The sequence below is a fragment of the Pyrgilauda ruficollis genome, unplaced genomic scaffold (assembly GCF_017590135.1).
Source record: "Pyrgilauda ruficollis isolate IOZ18807 unplaced genomic scaffold, ASM1759013v1 scaffold25, whole genome shotgun sequence".
NCBI lineage: Eukaryota > Metazoa > Chordata > Aves > Passeriformes > Passeridae > Pyrgilauda > Pyrgilauda ruficollis.
In genome coordinates, this window is record NW_024523822.1 from 11,910,444 (window position 1) to 11,935,215 (window position 24,772).

Sequence of the window (24,772 nt, forward strand, 5' to 3'; positions counted from 1 at the left end):
CATCTGATGGGTGGTAATTTTTCTTTGTATGCTGCCTTCAGCATTTCCCACGAGAACTCAACAAATTTGAAAAATAATTTTCAGGAATTTTGCAAAAGAAACCCACACAGAAAAAGAGTTTTGCTTGCAAAACTGGGACCTCAGGCTTATCAATTCTACCAGTCTATTTCAACCTGCATGGTTGTGGGCAGAGTACAGACCTGGGGACTTTTGCTGGAGTGCCAATGAACACAATTCTCTGCTTACCAAGTCTGGTGTTGAGAAAAAGGACACACATACAAAAAAAAATCCTTCATAAAAACTCCTACCCCACTCTGCTCTCAGTCTATATTTTCCTTCCTTCTTCTCTGGATTATATTAAATCCATCAAGATTCATCCAGTGAGATGAACAGCCACAGCTCCTCACAGGTACCTGCACCAGTCTGAGCTGCTCACAGGATCTGCAGTGTCCATATTCTCTTCAGAACAGAATATCTCCTGCTCCAAGAGTGCATCTCTGGTCCCCAGGAGTACAGTTGTCCTTCTAAAACTTTAGTTAGGTCAAACTAAAGTTTTGTTCATGGATGGGTTTTACCACTGTGGACAGCATTTCTTTCAGAGTCAGCTGGAAGAAACTGTGAACATCACAGTGTAGGTCATGGTCTCCTCACACAGGTCACTACATCCCTCTGAAACCTAAAACGTGCAGTTTATGTCCACTAACATGCCAACAATAAATTCAGATTAAATTAGTATATGCTGAAAAATAAAATGGTAACTTTTGACAAAATATTGTTAAAACAGCACTGAATTGTTACCAGCTCTAATATTTACATCATACTCTTATGCTTCACACTGCCAAATATTTCTCATCAAAAGAAGCCTTTAAACATGTTATTTATATAAACTAGGAATTTATGTTTGGAGGGTTTATTTAAAAAGTACTTCTGCCAATTAACATATATAAATCTTACTTCAATTCTGGTTAGCAATTTGCAATCATGTATCTTTGAATCATTAACTGAAGTAAAGAACTCAGGGTAGAAATATTATTTATATTTTTCAATTTAAAAAAAACCCACAACAATTAAAAACCAGGAATTTTCTTTAAAAAGCTAAGTAACAATTATGAAGCTCGCAGCCTTCTAAGCAGCAATTTGCATAATTGGCATTGAAATGCCTTTGAATATGTAAGTCATTGAGTCCAAGCTGATGTCTTCCAATGATGTTGAGAAGCTCCTGTTTTCACATATGCTTTCTATCTCTCCCACGATCCTGAAATCCAGGATTGGTTAAAATAATACTCTTGGAAAAAAATGTGGAGATTTTCAGAAAGTCAAGGGCTTACTAAGCTTTTACTAGTTTTTGAGTTGTTGTTGTCAACCACTAATGAAAAACTGCCCTTCCAATTATTCTTTTTCATGGAGTCAGAAAAAAGGACTTATTCCCCAAGAAGGCAACAGGTTTACCTAAACACACCAAATGGGAAGTAAAGGAGAGCTCATCTATAAGGCCAGGTTTTAAAAATGAAATAGTATCTTTGTGACCACATTTACAAAGAAAATACTGCCCAGATTCATTCAGGTGTCTAATCTTCAACTAATTATCTAAATGTGCCATATGCTTCCCTGTATGGTGTATAACTTTGAGCAATTCTACAGACATAGCCGGTGAGATATCCTCCTTTTCTCTTAAGATCTGTGTCCTGTGTAACTACCATTTTTTAGCTCAATGCATACACCATATCATGTCTTACTGCTGCTGTTAAACTGTTGCTAAAGATATAAGCAAAACACACATTTTAGACCCTGGGTCTGAGGGTCTAAAGTTAAATAGTATCTACCCATGGAGAGACTTCACTGACAGTGCTCGTGAGCCTTGCTTCTGATTACATCTGATAACTTCCAGGAGGCTTAAGGGAAGGATTCTTGCTACTTTAAGATCATACTGTTCTTCAGCTTGGGATGAAAATTTTGGAATATGTCTGGTTTTATCTTTATCTGCATCCAGTATGAATTTTCTCAAAAAATGGGATAATATTTTAGGACACCAAACTAGACTGCATTTTTACAGATTTGTGCCTGCTCAAACTCATGGTAATCCACTGAAGTTTCTAAGTGCCTTCTGGGAGCTCACCAACAAGGTGAACACAGTGGTGTCTGACAGCTTCAGCTCAGCAAGATCTACAAATTCAACTGCAAAATCTAACGAAGTCCCTGCACTTAGATGTCAGTCTCAGTTCCACTCTGAAGATTAGTGCAATGTAGCAGTACACCACAAGGTATGCACTTGTTTCTGAGGCGCTGTCATTTATAAACTGCTGAACACAAGTGTGTTTCCATCCATTTCATTTCAGTGACTGCACATGGATCTCAGTGAGCACAGCTGAGCACAAGGGCTGGTGACAATGGCTGGGGAGCACGCACGGTGCCGGTAGCTCAGGGTGCAGTCAGTGCCAGCTGCAGGTTGAGCTCTGTGTGGTGACAGCCCCAGGCAAGAGGCCAAGAACTGCTGACCCTTTACACAACAAATGCCATGGGGACCACAGCCTGGCCAGGGCACCAGACACTCAGAGACTCAGCAGGTACCAGTGACCCCAGGCTTTTGAGGACTTGGACTGTGAGGGTATAAAAGCCCAGAGGCACCTTTGTTCAAGGTCCCTTCTGGGAAGCACCAGCTCAGGCTGTTATTTTGTTATTTAATTGTTCCACCATGATTAAATTATTTAAAGGATCCCCACATCTTATGTTCTGTTCTGCGGAGCACAGGGTCCAGCTGGTCAGGAAACCTGTTCTGACTGTGGGAGTGTGGGGTGTGTAGCCATGAAGGGGCCTTGGTCCCAGCTCAGGTGGTGTGGTGTGACAGTGACTGCCAGGGTGGGTTCTGGATGGTTAGAGGAGGAAGTTTCCTTAGTAGTGATGATCCCTGGAATCTGTGGAGTAGATGGATGGGAGCTCCAAAGCATCTGGTTTCCACAGTTACATCAAAGAAGGCTTGTGACTCAGTCCTCAGCCAGGCTTTCTCAACTGTAAAGACACATATAGACTCAAGAATTAAAAATTACCAGCTGTGCACTGCCCTTCTTTCTGGCATATGCTCACCTAGTCTTTCAGGATGTTACAGAACAAGCTGTATTTCTTTAAAAGGCATCTATGCAGCAGTGGGGGAAGACCTTGGAAAATTCTTTTAACCTTAACACAGTGTTTCATCCCTTGCCATGATTAATGCTTAGTTTTGTACCATACCGTGCGCAGTAAATGATATAACTTTCCTAATAACTGTTGTAATTAGTTGTTTTGATTAATTTTCTAATTAATTGCTTTAAATAATAATAAGCAGTGCAATTATCCACTCTGTCACATACCATTGTAGCCAGCATTTAGCAAGGTTTGTGATAAGCTGCTATTGTGGGAACACAGTTTCGGAAAATTAACGAAACTTTAAGCTTTACTAAAGCAGTTGTAATCAACCTTGATATGCTTCAGGACCTGAAAGCAGGTCAATAAAGCCTTGGGAGAGAGCTATATTGCTAAAACTGGGCACAAGAAATGCAGAATTCGTGGACCACAAGGACATTTTTCAGAGCCCTGACATAAAAAAGAAACTAACTAACAATTCAGCAATTGTCCTGAAACCCACTCTGGGTGGACTAATTAGAATGAGAAGTGAGAAATCAATAACCAATAGAAGACAGAATATTAATTAATTAAGTAAATTATGTAATTTATGAACATTAATGAGCCAATGAACATTAATGTTTGCTAAAATGTATAAATAATTAAAAGTTTGGAAAGTGCTTGTGTATGTTAGGTGAAGCTATCCCCAGGCACCCACAATACTGAATAAAATAATGCTGACTTTCTAACCTATCAAACTGGTTGGAAAGTTTATTTCTAAAAATCTAGATGATCTTTAAGGTTTCTTCCAACCTAAACCATTTTATGATTCCATGATATTGAACTAAAGACATTAAAATTGGCCTGCTCTATGTTTCAAGTTCTATTCCAGATCTTAAAAAATCAATCTTAGGATTCAAGACTGGTCTTCAATAATGCCTTGGGGGTACAGTAGTCCAGGCTGAAATGCACACACTTTCTTCATTTTTAGCAAAGACTCCATGAGCCTGAAATGCTCTTTATTTGCTCAAGAAGCCTTCATCTATATTTTTATCAGTTATTTGCCATTTTAATAGGGCAAAGGTAATTTTATGATCAGGGTATTTGTGGCATGAAGTTCTGTTGTGGAGCTGAGTTCTCCATCTCATCTGTCTATTCAGCACAACAATAGTAGCATTCTATTCTATTTTTCAATATTTTTCAATTCTAGTATGGTAAAAAATCTCTACTTTTCCAAGAAGTGGATTTGGAGGCTTCCCAGAATATATATCTGCTCTTTCTTCTTGCATCACACCTAAAAGAATGAAACTGACCGGGGAAAGAATAAGAATTAATATACTTACCCAGAATGCATGTGCTACCTACTTTCTCTCTCAGAATAACATCTGGATTTTCTTCAGAGTGCCTGGCTGTGTCACTTGAAAATACATGCCAAAACATATCCAAGTTGGCTGTGTATTGCAAAGCTTCTGCAGCTTTGGGCTTGTGGGAATCCCTTGAATTATGGCAGGCAGGGTACCAGGGAGCAGGAGGGGAGGGGAAGAAAGAGTAGGCAAAACCCCCAAATCCTTATGCTACACTGTTAGCATGAAAGAAAAAAATAAACCCAAAATTAGAGTAAAAATGAAGATATATTGCTTCATTCAAATAATCAGCATTGTGGAACTGCAGTTACTTACATACAGAGGAAACACAATGTTGTTCATCTCATTACAGATCTTTAAAATGCTAGCATTCAGCATTCACACATATTTATCATTACTGCATATAAAATTAAGACTGAAAAATATTTCTTCCTTATCTTTCTTCCTGTTGCCAGGTTTCTACAATCTATCACCTTGTCATTACCTGTCACAGTTTTAGTTCAAAGTCAAATACACCTTTAGGGGATAAAGACCTTTTGCCTTCCCTGCTGAGATCACTGACTGCCTTCATCAACAGTCCCAAGAGAACTGATCAAAGACTTTGGCTTTAAACAATCCCATTGAACTGGGATCAAAATGATTTGAATTCATAAATTCATTATGAACCCAAAACAAGGGCAGAAAACTCATTATCTAAACTATCTTAGTCGAGCAGCAAACACAACATACTTTTCCATAGAAGCTTAAAAGAGAAGCTCTAACAAGTCAAACCAATAGTTTAATATTCTGTCTCCAACAGTGGCAATGGGGAATACTGTGTAATACCTGAGCCATTATCTGCTGTCCATTCATCTCATACTCCCTCAGCATCTGCAATCACTGGATCAGGGATGGTTGTTATATTTACCATACATTTACCTATTCATGTATTAGATTATAGCTGTGAGAGGTTACATACACGCCTCTCATCATCTGTTTATAGACCTTTAGTCCTTGAATTTCTCTTTAACTCTCTCTAGAGAGAAAATATCTGACCACAAAATAAATTACTAGGATAAGCCTTAGAGTTAGAAATCACATGCCCTAGCCAAGACAATATGCAGACAAGAAGATATTTATGGTAGAAAAACTGTTCACTGTTCCTGCTGAAGCCAGGCTACAGCATAACAAGGAATATGAGGCCAAAAGGAGAGCACCAGGCTGTGACAGAGAAATCCTGTGGCTGCACTCCATGTCTCTGAGACTTTGCATGTACCTGCCACAAGACAAATAAATAAAAGACCGAAACAATTCCAGAGCAAATATCAGGAGCTCCTTTGCAGTTGTGGCCCTTAGCTTCTGTAGATGGCAACCAAGTCCACTCAGAAACAGAAAGTAAACAAAGTCTCACTGCAGTTTCTGACCAAAAAAAAAAAAGAAAAAATATAAACCAAACAACCCCAACTAAATCCCCAAAACTCTTATCTTTCTCATAAAGCCCCCTTAAAGTCTGAAGGGAAGCTAAGAAATAGTTGCAAGCCAAGACATGTTTGCTTTCTTGAGCTGAATTTCTATTTTGAAAAGTCACAGGGGTAGAACAAACCACCCTCATTTTTAGTGTTTGTTCATTTGTGGTCTATGAACTGTTAGTTAGCTTCATCAGTATTGCCCAATTAAAATCAAGTGTGACACAAGTGTCACTGCAGACACAATTTGAAAACAAGGAGGCTGGGAGCATTTTTGCAGCTGGCACAACCACAGATATATTACTGGCCCTTAAGTAAGTATACAGCTTCACTGGGGTTGAAGACATATGTTTATTAGACATAAACAGAACTAGTTTGCATCAAAAAAAAATCAGTTGAAGTCTGGAAGAGTTTGGCAATGGACTAAAGTCTGGGCTCACTTCGGACGCTCTCTCTAGTCACACTTCTCTTAAAAGTTTTTCTCTTCTGAGAGGAACTGCACTTCAAATGCTGGGCTGCTTTTCTCCCAGATGTTCTGCAGATCAGGCTGCTCTAATACTTCCTAAAGTTAATGTCCTTTCCTCAGTCCTGAGGCTGAGGCTTCTCATAAAAGAAACTATGCCAGGTTCAGCACAGAGCTTTCGGTAAAGAACTAAATAAAAAGCTGACAGTGGTTTCTGGGTTACACTTTCAGAAGGGTACATTTTGTTCTTCTTGGTGTCAGTCCAAAATAACTTCAGTCTAGAGCTTACTGGAATTCGTGCTGGCTTACACCATTGGACATGAAAGTGGACTGGTGTCAAAAGACGAATACATTTTGTTGGTGAAGAAAGAGTTTGAATTCAAAACTCTCATACCCTCTGGTAAGTGGCACCAGCCTTCAGTAACATCACCCACTTTAAAAAAACATGGCCCTTGTGCCAGAAATATCTGGTTATTTTAATTCTGTATTCCATTTCATCAGTATAAAAAAGTTGAAGCACTGAATTTGATTTTAATCAGTCTGAAAAAGATCTGTCTTCTCATTTTATGAGGTTTCAATCAGGATTTTAGCAACATTTTTGTTTAAAAAAGTTAACATGGCACTTAATTGATCTTTGATTTGTTTTTAGTTAACATGGATGAAATTCTACTTTTTTTTTTCCGCTCTGCAGTTTTCTGTAATTCATACTGATAAATGAAGACACATCATGTAAGCTCTATAGCTATTCACTATTCTTTTGCTGACATCTTTATATTGAGCATACAGGTGTAAGAGAACAATTTCCTTATAGCAACATTTGTAATATGGAAGGATTGCATTACCATAATGTGGAATGCAACATTGGTTTTTCCCCCCAGAACAAATAAAGACACATACAACAATAATTGCTTACTAACAAGAGTAGCTGAGATGCAATGAAGACCAGTCAGCCACAAAATAATTGCTTTAAAAATGCACCTGGGGTATTTTTAAATTTTTTTTCTTTTTCCTTTTTTTTTTTTTTTTTTTTTTTTTTTTTTTTCCTTTTTTTTCCTGGTGTTGTTTTGTTTGGTTTTGTTTTGTTTTCATTTAGAGACAGATATTAGGAGGCCAGGATAAGCTAAGGCAAACTAAGAATAGAGAGATCCTGAATGTGCAGTGCACTATACAATTGTCTGGGACACGTGAATAAGATATAAAATAATGTATGGTTTTGAAAAAGCACTTTCTACTCATCATAGCAACATAACAGCATTTTAAAACCAATGACTACAGCATATAAAGTTCTTTGTCCTCCTAATTTGAATCTTTTGTAGTTTAAAATAAATTTCCAATAGTGAAGCATTAAACTGGGGCATAAAAGCCTTGTGAACACAAAAGTTACACTGTGCTGAAACCTTCTGCTGTTTGAGAGAAACAGATTCAAAAAGCAGTAACAGCTATGAAAGGAGGGAAAATGTGGCATTTGTACCTGGTCAGTTGCTTATCAGAAAAAAACTACGACCTTTGTAAGTCCACTTCTGAACAAATTTAAAGGAAATAAGAGCCACAATGGGCACAGATTATCCAGGTTAGGAAACCTGATCTTCTTCACTTTATCAAGAAACAGTATCTGAAGATAACTTTGAAGTAGCCCTGTTTCAAGCAAATATTTTGACTAGCTGATCTCTCAAGGTCATAGACTCATCAAATCATAGAATATCTCAAGATGGAAAAGACCCGTATGGATCACTGAGTCCAATCCCTGCTCCTCATAGGAATACCTGAAATTAAACCATATTACCAAGAGCACTGTCCAGACACTCCTTGAAGCCTGACAGGCTTGGTGCCATGACCATTTCCCTGAGGAGCCTGTGACCAAAGAGCTTCTCAGTGCAAAGCTTTTTCCTAATGTCCAAGGAACAGTCCTTTCCAACCTCCAAAGTTGGAGAACAAAATCCCAGTGCTATGAACACACTGACAGGGTCCACCATGCAAAGGCAGGATGTCCAGGACAAAGGAGAAACTACAGAGGGCTACTTAGGCGTAATTTTTTTTCATTCTACACTCCCAAGAAAACTCTTGGTGTGAAGGTGACTGGGACAGGAGAAATCAATATATATCTAATGCTCAGGGTCTTTTCAAACAAAACAGCTGTATGGAAAACCCTCGCATTTTTTACTCCAGTGGAAGAAAATCTACTGCATCTCCCCACCTTCTGCAATTTTTCTACATGTATGAAATTCCAAAAGAATATGCTATTTGAATTAAAAAGGACCAAAAATATTTTGCTCAGGAGCTTGTGACACATTTTATTGTATTTTGTAGCATTCTTTCCATGACACACCTAATACAATATTTGCAACCACTACTGAAAGGCTTGTATGAGGGCATTAAATGAACTTACAGCCAAATTTGATAACCAATAAGCAAACAGACAGCTACAGTTCTCATTGTTTGTTTTGGTTTTTTTTTGAAGTGAGCATTTTATGTCCAAAATAGCATCCCAGGATTAGAGCAATCATACTGTCTGTAAAATTACTATGTTCTAGGTAAATATGAACATACAGTGAAAACCTCACGGCTGAGTTGAAGTCCACAAGCAGTTTGATGGAACATTCATATGTGTCTAACATATGTACATTTTCGTAGTAACACTTGTCATAGCTAAATGCAGATATATTTGTGCTTACAGATGCTTTATTTCCCTCATTTATTTGAAAAGCATACAGCCCATAAAACTAAAACTGGAATTTGTGGGGTTTTTCTAAAGTGTATGTCAAAAAGGGGTTTGTGGAGGTCTGGGGTCTGTTTTGCTGCTTCATTTATTTTTGTGTAGGTAGTATGCAAGTTTTAGGTCTAAAAGAGAAATAATTTCTCTTAAGTGACAGGCATTTTAGTGTAGGCTTTCCCTGTCAGGTATCCAAAAATCACCTTGAATGCTAGCTCAATAATGCTAGATTACCAAATCACATATCCTGTGCCATTTTAATGTCCTACACAGAAAATTGTCTCTACTTCTCCTCCCAAAAAAATATCCCAAAGCAAACAACAGCTGCAGAATAAATTTGTTAAGCATCTACAAATAATCAGCAATACTGGGGAATTGGTGTTTTCTATACTTTTGAATGATTGACCTTACATGACCTTTATTTTGTTTCTCCCTCATTCAGGGAGAAAAATTATTTGTTTTCTTATCTGACTGCATCAGGACTAACTGAAATGAAACACTGCATTACAATGGGAAAAAAAAAACCAACATAAAACCCCAAACTACACATAGAGTCTTAGATACCAAGAACTTTACAAGTAAATTCTCTCCTGACACTCAAAACTTCTACCATCATCATGCCTCATCTTAAAAAACATTAATCTTCTTTTTCTGAGACAAAATACATGGGAGCTGAGACAGAAGTACTGAATAGCAGAAAGAATTTGTGGATTCCTAGTCTGGTAAGTATACTTCAGAGCTGACACTCCATTGTGAGGGTCAGTGCAAGGTAGTTCTGCAAATGAGCGTGCTTTGCAGATGAGAAAAAGAAATCCAGTTTGTAACTATTGAGGAACATGAGAAGATAGTTAAAACATAGCAAAAAGTAAACATTTACTGGATTATTTAAAGTACATTACTAGAACCAACAGGACATACCTTTAAACATGTATAAAATATTATACATAAAAATGCATAGATGTACAGTAAATATGCTCATTTATATGTAGACAGAGTAATATGTACACACAGAGTCTGTTGTGCTTGGGTGGGTCTGAGCAGTGAATCCTGCAGCATGTTGTCTTAAAGCAGTTTTATTACACAACTGTGTCGACGTAGCAGGGGTGAGAACAATGTACATTAACACTAAGTAGGTAAGTCATATCCATTTACTCTTGAAATGTACAAATATAGGAAACAAAGGCCATAAATCCAATTGTACCTACACCTCCAAGACTTCCTTTTCCCCCTATTTATTTAAAAATGCACAAGTCCACCTACTGGTGCTGTGTAGGTTTCTTTCCTTGACAACAGGTTGACCAGGCACTCAGAACAATATCACTGATGCACTTCAGGACCACTTCCACAGATCCAGCTCAGTGCACTCCTGACCTTGAAGTCTTCAGGTCAAAAATGAAAGGAAAAAATAAAATAAAAAATATATAAATAAAACAAACAAGCTTGTGGGCTTTATTTTCACAAGTTATTTGCCACCAATACTGTCAAAGCAGCTGAATTGTAGTGCATCCATGGGCAGGAGCATATAGCAGCTTTTGTGCACTTTGCAAAAAAATACATTAAGGAAAATCAAGTCTTTACTGGCTTGTTTTATCTGTTGCTAAAAAGATGCTGTGCTGCTTCTGAGCCCTTTCCATCAAATTCTTTTTCTTCTTTTTTTTGTCCTTCGTTTTTGCTGGTCTTCTCCCTAAAAAAAAAAAAAAAAAAAAAAGGAAAAACAAATGATAGTAATGAGTCAAGTAAAGAATCCAGAAGTGACAAAAAAAACCCAACAAAAACAACTCAGTGGTACAGAAATTATCAATAGGGACTGCAATGGTAATGCTGGCTAAAGAGCTTCAATCATCAGTGAAAACAGAAGTTTTCAGTGTATTACAAAAGGAAGCAGGATCCCTGACTGTCATCACTTGTCCACAGGCACAATTTTTCTGGTATGAGTAACCATGTTGATGCAGGTTTCATTTTTGGCAGGGTAAGTTACACAAGCAACGTTATGCAAGTGCCCAAGGCCCAGAGCCAAATGAGAATGCAGGCTCCTTACCCTCTGGAAGCTGGATATACGCCTTAGACCCTTGTGTAAATTTGCTTGAGTGAGTAATCCTATTTAAGTCATGTCCAACACATGTGTGATTTCAATGAGAAATTTGGCATTACAGCCCAAGAACTCGGTTGGATACCATCCTAACTGCAGTACCAGAACTGTTGATACTGCTTATAAGTACGTTGTGCCTAATTCTCACAGCATATAACTGTGCCGAAACAAAAATTTAAATACATGCTTCTACTATTGAAAGTTCACTGAAAAATAAACAAAATTGGGAACTCACCATCAATTCAGAAAAAAAAGTTTACAAGCTTTTTGAATGAGAGTTTTTCCTGTTTAGGTCTAATAATAAATCAGTGCCCTTTGGTTATCTCAGCGAAGATAGCATGGACAGAAAAAATGTCAGATACAAAGGCCCTCATTGAGCAGTGCATTACCTTTTAAGTATATGCTTAAATCCTATCAAGTCTAGTAGGATTTAAGGAGACGACCAAATGTTGTCGGATGTGAGAATGGTCTGGATTTTCTTGGCAGTATCATATACTAAAATATGTGATCAACGGTAAAAAAATAAGGTTATTAAACTCTAGAAGCGCCAACTTTATAAACTTTCAGGAGCACTTAATGAACTTAAGAAGACAGTAAAAAGAAATTCGATTAGCAGATTACATAAAAATGTGAAAATGCATTTTTCATCTACATTGTCAGTACATTATTTATTGGGAAAAATGTTTGCCAGTCTGGTTTTGTCTTATTTCCATATTGTTTCTTAATTTAAAAGGCCCAAACCAGTGCAAAGGGTTTTCCTCTATTTGATAATAATACTGAATAAATCTGATTATAAAATTATCAAAATTTGTGATTCATTAGAAATATGTACATACTTCAGGTTACACATTTGTAATACACTTTCTAGGCTACTGTTCTCTAGGAATTATTGGAGTACTTGTATATAAAATAGGACAGGACATTAAGGTAACAAGCACATGAGTTTAGTCCACATTAAAAATCGTAAGGGTCCTTGGAGTTTATTTCTGCTTCTCATTAAAGTCTGGCATTAAAGTTACTAAGGCATTTTGCCATTTTTAAATCTAGTTAATCCTACACAATAAATCCTCAGTCCAACCAAGCATTAATCAAAGCAGCTTTTAAGTTAAAACTCTTTAGTAACAGTGTATCTAATGACAAGGCACGCCTAATGAGGTCAGAGGGAAGGAACACTTGACACAAAGTAGCATTACAATAAGGTGGTTTGAATTACAGAAATTTCAATATAATCTTTTTTATGGAATTCCACTGGTTGGTATATTTTAAGGCATCAGAACTTGCCTGAATGTATGGATCAACACTGTAGTCTAACTTGCACTTTCAATATGCTAATTTTTTTTATCCAAATCTTTGAAATGCTTATTAAGGAGGAGTAGATGAGAGGAAATAATATGAGAAAAGTGACCAATTCTGCTCGTCAATTGACTCTCACAAGACCAGCAGAATCAACAGGAGCTTTACTGGAAATTTTCTACACAGTTTGCTCAGTGATCTTACCTTCTGGGGTTTTCCACTAGAGACCAATCAGTAAAAGAAATATAAACTTCAGTCAGTGTCTCATTAGTTTCTCTATGACCTCCTCCAGAGAACTAGATTAATTGCTTACTATAAGTTTAAGGTAGTGAAAAATCCTATTATTTTTCCTCTAAAAAACTGTGAGTTGAGCTGATAAAATAACACACAACACAGTTGGTATCTCTGTCTAAGCCTTAGGAAGTAGCTCCTGCAACACAAACATCAAACCAGATTGCCAGCACACTCCCCATATGATATCCTTAAATCAGAAATTAACAGGTCTAGAGTTCAATGGTTTAACGTCGCTGTGCAACTTGCACACTGCAATGCTTCTGCTGCTCTGCAGCAATTGTCTCCCTCCCTGCTTTTTTATTCCAAGGGACACCAAAGGCAAATTAACTTCTACCTGTGCTGTGGACTAGCTACCCATGCAGAGGCAGCATCCCTGAGCCACTGATAAATGATAGTTTGTTCTTCTGTTAGGACCTCTTTGGCTGCTCACTATATCTCAAATTGCTCCGTTGTACAGATTAAGTTTCATTATTTTCAGGACAATATTAAACCACACAGAGAAAATCCAGATGATTTGGTGATGCTAAGAGTCCCAAATTCCAAATGCCATTTTAACCACAAAACTGAATATAAAAGGTATTTCTTGGGTAACCATCAGTTCCCATGCTGTTAGTAGAACGTAACAGAGATTAGAGATTAGCAAGAAAAAAACTGATTATGAAGACTAGAGTTCAAACAAAGTATGCTGCTGAAGTCCCCATGCATAACAACTTTTATTAAATGCAGATTTCAATTACAGTGTTTATTTTATCGGTAGAAGCACAGAAAACAGAAGTATCTCCTGATACATCTCCTGATACAGTGTCTCCTGACATCTTTTGAAGAACATGAAGTTTATCCTCTGAGAGGATCTGTGAGCCAAGCTATCCCATTTCCCTGACAGGAGGGCAGTGGGATGAGGACAGCCAATGGAGGAGACTGTCCCCTGGGGCCAGGATGGCAGCAGCCACCTGTGCTCTGTGTCATGGGTCAGGTTGTGTGCAGGGTGTATGCACAACCTTCCCCATACCTTGCCCCGCTCACTTCCTGCTCCTTAGAGCAAAAGCCCTGACCCCAAGTTCCTCTCTCCATTGGAAGCAGGGCTCTGCAATGCTTGTCTCTGTCATGCAGTTGAAAAGGAGTGCAAATTTTTAGCAGCACTGTATTACAGTCCAGAACCTGCTGTGGCACAAAAAAGGTAATTCCCGACTGAAGAAAATGAGGAGAGTGAGCAAAAGGACTCTGCCTCTTTAGAGGGGTCTTATCACCATCAAAACCAGGCTATAATGTTATTGTACAGAACAGAAAGTGACAACACAAGAGAATTGGAGAGGGATTTTTTACAGGGAAGGGCATGTGGCGATAGGGCAGGAAAAAATAGCTTTAAACTGAAGGAAGGTTGGTTAAGATTAGATATCAGGAAGGAATTCTTTACTGTGAGGGTAGTGAGGCACTATTCCTTACTGTGAGGGTAGTGAGGCACTATTCCTTATTGTGAGGCATTGGATCAGGTTTCCCAGAGAAGTTGTGCCTGCCCCCCCCCTGGAAGTGTTCAAGGCCAAGGATGGATGAAGCTTTGAGCAACCCAGTCTAGTGGAAGGTGTCCCTGCCCATGGCAAGAGGTTTAGACAATCTTTAAGGTCTAACCCAAACCATTTTATGGTTATATGAATATCTGAGACATTAAGTCTGATCCAATTACCATAAAATCCTCTCCTGATGAGAAGCAGCATCCAAGCAAGCAAACAATCCATTGCAACTGCCCAGAATCCACAGTCAGCACTGATCTTTTAAGTGACATTACATCCTTTCTAGTGGAAGGATGCTCATCTGCTTGTCATCTGGCAGATAGCAATGCATCTTGCTTCTGCTTTCTGAGTTATAGATCTCCAGGCTTCATCTTCAATCTTTGTTTTATGACTGCTGTCATTTTTTTTAAGACTATGATGCTAGCAGAAAGGGGAGCAAATACAAATAATTCATTCAAAGAGCATGATGTCTGAGCACTGTTCAGATATACAGTATACTGTATTCTTGTATTTATTTTGATTGTGTTTTCCCTTGCATACTAACTAGCTAACTACCTTTTTGTTGGAAAGCATTTTTTATCTCTGACTGTCTAAAAACAGGCTCCTCAATTTCTGTTATCGAAGTCAGCTCTGAACATGACTTACATAATTTCTTTAATTCTCAAATTAAACAAGTCATATGTATACAGTGAAATGTATAAGGCCCAAGAAATATGTGAAATGTAGCTGAATTCAGTGTTCATCTACCTACCAAAAAAGAAGCCTTGAAAGCCCAATCTATGATTCTATGTCCCGTATTTCTGCATGGGTTATTTCTGTAGAAGCAATACTGGTAAAGCCATTAATTTAAACTCTTTATTCCAATTTTTAAAAATTCATTTTTTCAATTTGCTTTATAAATTACCAATGAGTAAGTCTTTATCCTTTAAATAACTTACCCCAGTGGGTGGTGTCTTTACAGTGTTACTCATTAAACTTTTGTCCAGACCACTTAGTTATGGTAGGTACTTGGGCTACTAATATGCTATGCAATGAAATATAATCATTAGCTAACCATGTATTTTAATGGCAACATATAGGTAATGGTCCAATAACTTATAGGTTATCATGCAATTATAATATGAATTTCTGATAAAACATTATTTATGCTTATATACCCAGCAATTGTCTGTACACCAAAGAGTAACAGCTACAAAAAAAAACCCAAAAACAAACATAAGTTGGATCTTGCTGGGTTATGGGTTTTTTTCATTTCATGTTGCTTTTGTACCATTTTTGTACCTTTTTTTGTACCATTTCTTCCTACAACTTGTGCTCAGTTTTCTGGTTTGTCTCATATACCCCAAGCTGAAAGATACTTGGAAATACTGCCACCTGGCCAACTGGGGATACACATATTACCTGGTTCAGAAGAAGCCCTTATCACCTCCTGACAGCTGCAAAGGCAGCTTTCTCCAGACAGAATTTGGGCAGCAGATTCCTAACACCCAGGGCAGTCCCGGCCCTCCAGAGTTAAAAGGTAGAAAATGTATTCACAGAGACTCCCAGCCACATTTCTTGAGCTTCTTGACTCAGCCACACAGCACCAGTTCAGTGTCTGAGCTGTCCTTCATCTGGTTTGTAAACCCTGCTGCACATACTGCTGTCCTACGGAATCCTGTCCACTGGGAGTTTCAGCAGAGAAAGTATAGTATACAGCCACAGGAGGGCAGCAAATTTAAAGCATTTAATAAAAGGGAAGAACAAAACAACCATCTGCAGTTTTATTTCACAGCTTAATTTCAGCAGTCTTACATACAAATAAATCATCATATTAGAGCTACCAGAATGCTTAATACTCCCTTATTTAAAACATTTTTCTCTTCTATTGATGATTACTGAATTATGGGATTTACATGTGTGGGCCTTTTTCCCTTCTGGATTTTCATGCACAGAACTTTCACTACTAGTAGCAAGGCACAGGGGAATCCTAAGATAAAAGCAGACCCTGCTAAATACACCTTTTAGTCTTTCCTCCCCTTTCACTTGTCCTTTAAGGAGCAAAATGCTGCATGTTTGTGCATGATGCTCTTACAGACAGAGTTCTACCACAGACCTTGTGTGTGGCAGCATTTCATCCATGTGGAAAGCTAGGAAAGTTATTATCAAGACATATCACTGAAGGATATAGGGAACTAATGACAGCAGTGGAAAGATGATAGATACTCAATGAATTATCAGTCAATGAGATCAACTCAAGAGAAAGATGGCAGGTCATGGAATCATAGAATAGAAACATTAAGGTTGGAAAAGTCATCTAAGATCATCAAGTCCAACTGCCAGTAAAGCACCACCACCATATTTGCCACTAAACCATGTCACAGTCACAGAATCACAGAACCATTTGGGTTGGAAAAGACCTCTAAGATTGAGTACAATCAATCACCAGCTTGCCAACTAGACAATGGCACTAAGTGCCTTGTCCAGTCTTTTCTTGAACATTTGCAGGAATGGTGACCCCACCACCTTGCTGGTTTAACAACCCTTTCAGTGAATAAATTCCTGAAAGGAATTATTCCAGCCTGATGTCCAGCCTGAACCTCCCCTGGCACAGCTTGAGGCGATGTCTCCTAATCCCATCTCTTGCTGCCAGGGAGAAGAGCCCAACCTCCACGTGGCTCCAGCCCCCTTCCAGGTAGTTGCAGAGCAATAAGGTCTTCCCTGATCCTCCCCTTCTCCAGGAGAAACCCTCCCAGCTCCCTCAGCCATTCCTCAAATCAGCTTCTGGAGGAGTCCCTGTGGCAGAAACTGGTCATGCACAGACCCACAAATGCCTCATCACTTAGTTTGCATTTGCACCACACATCAAGCTGCACATAAACACTGACTGCAAAAATCCAAAAACCAAGCAAACAAAGAATTCAGTCCAGAAATTATTCCCAGAAATAATTTATTTCCCAGGGCTTTCAGTTAAAAATTCTGGATACTGAAACTGCTAGAGAAATGCACAAATTGTTAAGAAATCTTATAAACACACACTCAATGGAAAAAGAAATTCTTCACTGCTACAGAGTCATCCTCTTTCTAAAGCATGATTTACAAATAAACATTGACAAGTGGCCCAAAAGAAGGGGACATACAGAGCTTTAATAACTTTGCAAATCACAACCCATGGACATCTCTACCAATCTCACCTGCTACTGAATTCATGACAGTTTTCCTAAACTAGTTTGCAGTTGTGGATTTTTTTAATGCCATAACATTTAGGCTGAAATTGGCTGTGCTCAATATGTGCTTTAGGAGGAATATGATTTGGAGGAAATCAGCCAAACTAAAATATCTTTTGGGACAAGGAGTGAAACGCATATGGACTTGGATGGTGACGCAGGAAATGAAATAAGACTGAGAAGATGCAACAGAAAGAGTCAAGTGTCAGAAACCACTTCCTCATTTTCCTGGGTGAATTTCTGATGTCATTTGACAAAGTCTTGTGAACATGTATTTACCTCTGAAGACAGCAGAAGGAATGGAATGATCACACAGAATACATCAGCTGCTCACAATACCATTTGAAACCCCCAAAGGCCAGAATGTGTAAAGGTGGGTTAATAAACATTTGCAAAGCACTGAAACATGGTAACAATGATCATCACAAAAAGTAAAGAATTCTTTAATCATTCTTTCCTCATTTGCAAGGGTTAAATAATGTTCAGTAAATGAGGTCTTAGAACAATTACTGAATAAGAATACAAAAAACCCATACCGTAATTATAGACATCATCAAAACAGATAAAAATAAGAAGCAAATAAAGGCATTTCTTCAGCTTTGCAATGCCTGAGTTTGCAAGCTTACTGGTCTTCTTTTATTCTTTTTGGTGTAATACTGGTAGCTAATGGTATAAATATATATTCCCAGCATATGAAATTATTAATAGACTAAGAAGTGGAATTTACTTATGCAAACACAGAGTTTGATATTTTGCATGCATTCTTGTCTATTTGGTGTCATCTTTCCTAATGAAATCAGAAGAATTTCTTTCTTGAGTAAACCTTTTAATTTCTACAGAAACCACTAAAAAAGCACTCAGTGCAAAACTGATCTGAGTGATACCTCACTCAGTTCCTGACACCCAGAATCCTGATAGCTTATTTTCAACTTAATAATGTCACAACTTTAACAAAATTATTATATCTATCCCAACCAGCACTTAATGTTGCATATACTTGATGTTTGCATACATTAGACATCAGATACTGAGATGAAAGCTAATTTAAAAGACTCAAAGACTAATTCTTCAACTAAAAGAAATATCAAAATATCTCAAGTTCCTGCATTGAAATCCTGCTAGGTTTTTGTTTTGACATTTCCATCAAGAAATTAAAGGTATTACAACTTAGGACAAGAATAAGAAAAGTGAGGTATTCTTTTTCTCCCAAACTACTCATATATTTTTAGTCTGGCCTGAATACAAACTAAGCAATACCGTATAATCTGATGTTCTTTCCTTCTGGACAATATGGTGTAATCAGACATTGTCATCTGTTAAAGAAATACTGATTCCTACACAAATAATGAATTCACATGTCACAGTCTATTGAAAGTTCAGTAGTTTTTTTCCTCAACTTTAGGGCAAATTAACTGGGAAAAAGAGTCATCTTACAAACTGAAATGCAATGCATTTCCCACAGTGCAGTTTTCCAGCACATACAGTAGATGGCAGTGAGATATGAACTGAAAACTGGCTTGCACTCCCAACATTTCCAGGAATATTATTTTTTATTTGTAGAAGTATATATTCATGAAAGAATATGGCAAGTGAAAGACTACAAATTCACAAACATACTCAGAGAAGAAAGTAAGAGTAAGCACTCTCGGGGTAGAGGAAAACCAGTAAACTCAAGGGGACATGGAAACTCTGTAAAACTCTCATAGAAGACCTCATGTTTAACTGAATACACAGATGCTGAAATGTTGTGTGCCACTGTCCTCCCAGTCACAGTTCCATGAAAACAGGCAAGTCTCCACTGCAACCAAAATGTTTGTCTAATGTAAATTTAGCTCAGAATTCAAACAATACGAATATCAGTTGCAAGCAGGGAACTCACAATTCTTATCTTAATCGACACCATGTCAGATCAGATACTTTGCAAGCAGAGCCAAGCAAAATATTTACAATGGAAAGTTTGGGTTTATTTATTTTCTCTCGTTTTACAGAGAAATATAAAGCAAATTTCAAAATAATAATAAAAAAATGTATACACTCTCAAGAGTATTACACACGTAAATACACTTTAACTCTACAGGCAACACTCATAGCTAAAAACTAATTGGCTTGAACTTCTCTAGGCTTGACTGGATACTAATCTGACTTTAAACTCCTTCTGCTCACTATTTCAAAATGGATTCTTTATTTTTCTTCCTGTCTCCAATTGAATTTAATTATTTTTTTTTTATCTCATCATATTGGGAATAAATAATGATTTTTATTAAAGCAACATTTATTTTTGGCACCCCCAACGTTTAATTTCATACTGGAAATTGCCTTTTATTCAATTAAGGGTTTCTCACAGAGAGGAAGATTATACTGAGAAGCTAATTTTTTTTTAGAGAAATATTTTCTTCTGTGGAATACTATTTAGTTATGAAGAGTTAGTCCTTTTTAAATTTCCTTCAAGGATTCAGGTCAAAAACTGAGGAATAAATTTGTTTCAGGATCTTTTTATTTTATTTTCTTCCTTTTTTATAACTGAAACAGCTCAGAAATTTTTTTTTTTTTATTCCTCATGCCCCTCCTTAATTATTGCACAGTAAATCTCATAGATGTTCAGGAAGAGGCTAAATTAAACACCTGACAACAAACTAAAGTATAGCCCAGCAGGAAGACTCCTTCTGAATAATAACTGAAAGTGAATATGAACGCATTCTTTCTAATATGGTGTAAAATTCTTGCCTCATTCTGCCCATGTGGTGAAGAGTGCACCAGGCGAGCTGTGCACCTGCTCTGCTCCCTGGCACTCACTGGATTTATGTCAGGGTGCTCAGGATGTTCCAGCGCCTGCCTGAATTTGGTCAGGCAGTCTCTGTTTATCTGTAACTCCACTGCTGAATACAGTGCACACCTTTCCCTTCTCCAGACATTTGATCAGACCGAGATCCAAATTTAGCTTGGAGGACTTCCCTTTACCTGTACATTCCACACAGTATAGCTTCTCCCTAGTAATGCTAGGCCTGCATTACTAAATTGTGCAGTGCTAGAGAACATCTCCAGACCCTACCTCCACGGTCTGAACTTTGCCCTGGGGCAGCCCTGTCCTTCCAGAGAGGCAGCGCAGGCCAGGGCTGCTCCTGCAGGCATCGCGCTGGCTTGGGAGCTCTGAGCCAATCCATACGGATGTGGCCCAACCTGTGCCCCCAGTGCAGTGCCAGCTAAGAGCCAGCAGCTTCAGTGAACTCCTGTAGAGATGGTGACTGTCCTCGAGCTGTGGCCAGGCAGGAGTCACAGGATGAGCTCCCTAAGTGTGTTACAGTGGCTTTCTTGCTGGCTTAATGAGAAGCACTTTCCCAAGACTATGAGGCCCTAGAAATTCATACCTGCATAGCTTTTCAAAGTTTGCAGATGAAATAATAAATACATAGGCAAATTAGATAATATTTGTCTCTTTTAGAATGCCTACACTTTACATTAAAATGATTGAAAACATGTTTTATAGCTTAAAACTTTAGATGCTGCAGTGATTACAAATGAGAATTGGGGTCAAGAGAACCTTTACTGGGATTTCTTACATAAACATGAGAAATGAAACATTAATTTCATATGCTGTTGAGGCTACTAACTTGTAGAAAAAAATTTGTCCAATCTAAATCCAAAGACAAGAGGAGATGGAGGGTTCAATATTTTAGTAATTGTTCCAGCAGTTAATAATTCCACCACCAGAATTTCTGTCCAAATCCTAACTTGAACTTCATTATACAGGTATTATTTCTTATCATTCCTTTCTGTCCTAGATCAGACTGTAGATAGATGTTTGTTCATCATCTGAGAAGTTAAACATGTGGCAGATTTTGTACACCTTTCTTTAAAGTTTATTTTGTAGTCCTCATATAATTCTTTTTCACTTGTACTTGCAGTTTCGAAGTGAACTATTTTTCCAATATCTTCTATAAAATACAGGTCTCAGTCTGGATGTCAGAATTCTGAAACTGATTTATTTTGCTTCTTCCTTATTACTAAAGTTATACAGAAAGGAATTGCATTTGAAATTTTTCTCCATGTATTGTAGTGGACTCAAATGATTTATTTTGAGAAACACTGTTTTTTGGATGTCATTCCTCATCCTGCAGCTATGCTTTCCTATTTCTATAACTCTTCGATTCTGCAGAATAACTTCATATTTAACTATATGAAAAGTAATTTTGATTGCCTTACAAAATAACCTACATTTTTCTCTGGGTCTACCCTATAGTATAGCTTACCATTATCCTCAGATTATTACTTTTCCTAAAAGGTGTTTATATAACTGACTAAATTAGTCAGTTTATATAACTGACTAATGCTTACAGATACATCTAGAGTCTATCACCACTTTTTTCTAGACATCCAGCCAGCAAATGCTTTAATTTTATTTTGTGGTAAAGATAAAGAAAATTCAATAGGTCTATTAATGTCCCAAGTCTGAACACATTCAAGTATGGTAGGTAGACCTGGACATGACTCCTGTGATGCTCCTGTTAGCTTCATTTCTACAGCTGCAAATATTAATTCAAAAGGAACAAACTTTGCAGAACCTTTCCATATATGAATGTACAGGCTTCGTCTCACAAAAATAAATTCTACTTTTAAAGTAACTATGCTTGGTTAAACTCTTCTGACGGCATGACAACACCAAACAAAGAAAACCAAAACAATCTAGGCTGGACTTAGCTGTATGCCTTTAACATCTTTCACATCAGAAGCTGCAATAAGCAAAATGTGATCTCTCAGGGTGGTGCCACAGAGCCCAAGTCTGTTATTTATCTTCACTATTGAAATGTATGTCTAGGAAAAGCCATTAGAAACATAACCTGAGTATTTTCAAAATGAAATCAGCATTACTATAATTACAGGGAGTGTCCCTTTTCTGAATCCAGCTTCAGCTGCTGGGGACATTTTTGTCCGAGCTCTTCCTCAGTGCCCACCAATCCAGCAACTACTACTCACAGCTTTGCAGGCAGAAGAGGACGCACTAAAATTGTCAGCCCATGGAAGCAAAGTGTGCCTGCAGGAAGGCTCAGCTCCACCCATGCTGCTGGAGACTGGATGGACAGCTGCGCATGTGTCCCTTCTCTGGACTGCTGTGCACATGTGTGTCCCTTCTTCAAACAGCCGTGCATGTGTGTGTCCCTTTTCCAAACAGCTGTGCACTCCCCTGTCCCTTCTCTGGACAGCTGTGCACTGCCATGTCCCTTCCTCTGGACTGTGCTCTGCCACGTCCCTTCTCTGGACAGCTGCAGGAACACCTACAGCAGGGCAGTGCTGGCCTCATGTACAGCAACCACCCCAAATTGAACAGAAGGCTTATCTGAACATTTTTTCACTAAACTGAAATAAGTCCATGACAATAAATTTATCCACAGGAGTTATTCACATGCTTAATATGCTAAAGAATGAGTATGTATTTCAGCCCCAAGTGCATTAGTGGTTAAACACATTGTACTTAAAAACATGTATTTTTTACACTCAACTCTGACCTGAAGAACACAACTAAAAAATGCCTTTTTTCCCCTTCCAGAGGTAACAGAGAGTGATTTGCTAGGGGAATCAATAAATGGTCTGTAGCATCTCTGTGGCAGCAGCCTAGCACTGTTGATGCTCTCAGCACCTCAGCAGGCTGTCTTTCCCCTGAGATCCCTCTCATATACACAGCAGCTGGAGACACACTTGGCATCACATCATATAAGAAGCAATATAATATGGTGTCCAATAATACATGTGGAGTGGACAAATAGGTTTTCTTCTTATTCTGAGATATATCTGCAAGAAAGACAGTACTATAACCTCTAATATCAGTTTCAACCACATGTCAAAACTAAATTGAAAAACTGAAGTTTTTCTTGCATAAAACATTTTAAGGTATATATTCACTGAAAATTCATCTGAAATTGAAGAAAAATGTGTGAATATTTTCTTAAGCAGAAAAGGAAAAAGAATACATGAAATAAACACAGCATGTAGTTTAAAGGCTACTTGCCATAAAAGGTTTTTCCTGACTGGAAGTTACAGTACAGATGTGCTTAAAAAACAGATGTACATCAAAGACTGTTGATTAGAAGCACAGAGAGAAGTAATTATCAGTTTCATTTTTTTTAAAAAAGAAATTCTTTATTCTAATACCAATAAAACCCTAGTATGTACAGAATGATTTTATGGGTTTAATTAACCATATGAAAAATATAAATGCATGTGCTATTCCAGCTCCACATCATCAGATTCTTATGGCTACTTTGGTGAGCTTCAAATGTATATGAGATCTTGCATTTATTATTTTGTGACAGTATTAAGTTAAATACTGAAACTGTTCAAGATCTACTTCTTTTTTTTTTTTTTTTTTTTTTCCCTTAGAAATGCCTGGTGCTAACAATTCTTTGTGCACAGAGGTGCTTCCACCAGCAGATACTGAGGCTGGCAGTCAGAGACTGGAATAGAGTACAGCAGCACAAACCACAATCCTTGCTAAACTGGTGGCCAGCTGCAAGTGCTACACTTTATGAATAAAACCAGTAACCTGATGTGGTGGGTGGCATCCCTGGCCACAGCAGGAGGGTTGGAACTAGAGGGTCATTAAGGTCCCTGCCAATCCAAACCGTTCTATGTTTATATGAAAATAAACAGAACAAGAGCACAAGCTTGAACACTGTCCTGAAACACTAACAGATTTCCTGGCAGGTTTCTTGTGCCAACTGTCTTCCAAGAATGCTACCTTCCTGTTCGTCTGTTCTTTGCAAAAGATTAAGAGAGTATGAAACATTTGCCTGAATCCTTGAGACCTCACTAACTTCAAATTTACAACAGTTTTTCGAGCTGAACAATTTTCACAGATTAGGTGCATGAGTGATAAATGCCTCGACTGGAACACATGGTCCTAAAACCAGACATGCAAGTTGTGGTTTAACCCCACAGGCAGCTAAACACTGCACAGCCATTTGCTCACTCCCCTTCAATGGGCTGGGGGAGGAGAATTGGGCAAGAGGTGACATTCATGGGTTGTGCTAAAGACAATTTCGTAGGACAGAAAAGGAAGGGAAAACAATGATAACAACATCAATATCCATGGTGGTGATAGAATATGGAAAGCAAGTGATGCACAGTGCAATTTCCCAGCCAGTCCCTGAGACATAGCTGCTAGCCCCCAGCCAATTCATCCCGGTTTTGTTGTTCAGCATGATGCCATATGGTCTGGAATATCCCTTTGTTCAGGTGGGGTCAAATGCAATTCCCTTCTGTCCTGGCTGTGTTCCCCCCCAGCTTTTTGTGCCCCCTCCAACTCCTTGCTG

General features: G+C 38.1%; 1 protein-coding gene across 1 annotated transcript in view; it reads right to left on the minus strand.

The window, feature by feature from the left end:
* Positions 1 to 9,932: 9,932 nt before the first annotated feature.
* Positions 9,933 to 24,772, minus strand: part of RSPO2 (R-spondin 2) — a 98,665-nt gene continuing 83,825 nt past the window's right edge. The window contains exon 5 of the mRNA XM_041470833.1: positions 9,933 to 10,762. Within this exon, the coding sequence (XP_041326767.1) occupies positions 10,653 to 10,762 (110 nt within the window). The 3' untranslated portion in view covers positions 9,933 to 10,652. The remainder of the gene's footprint in view (positions 10,763 to 24,772) is intronic.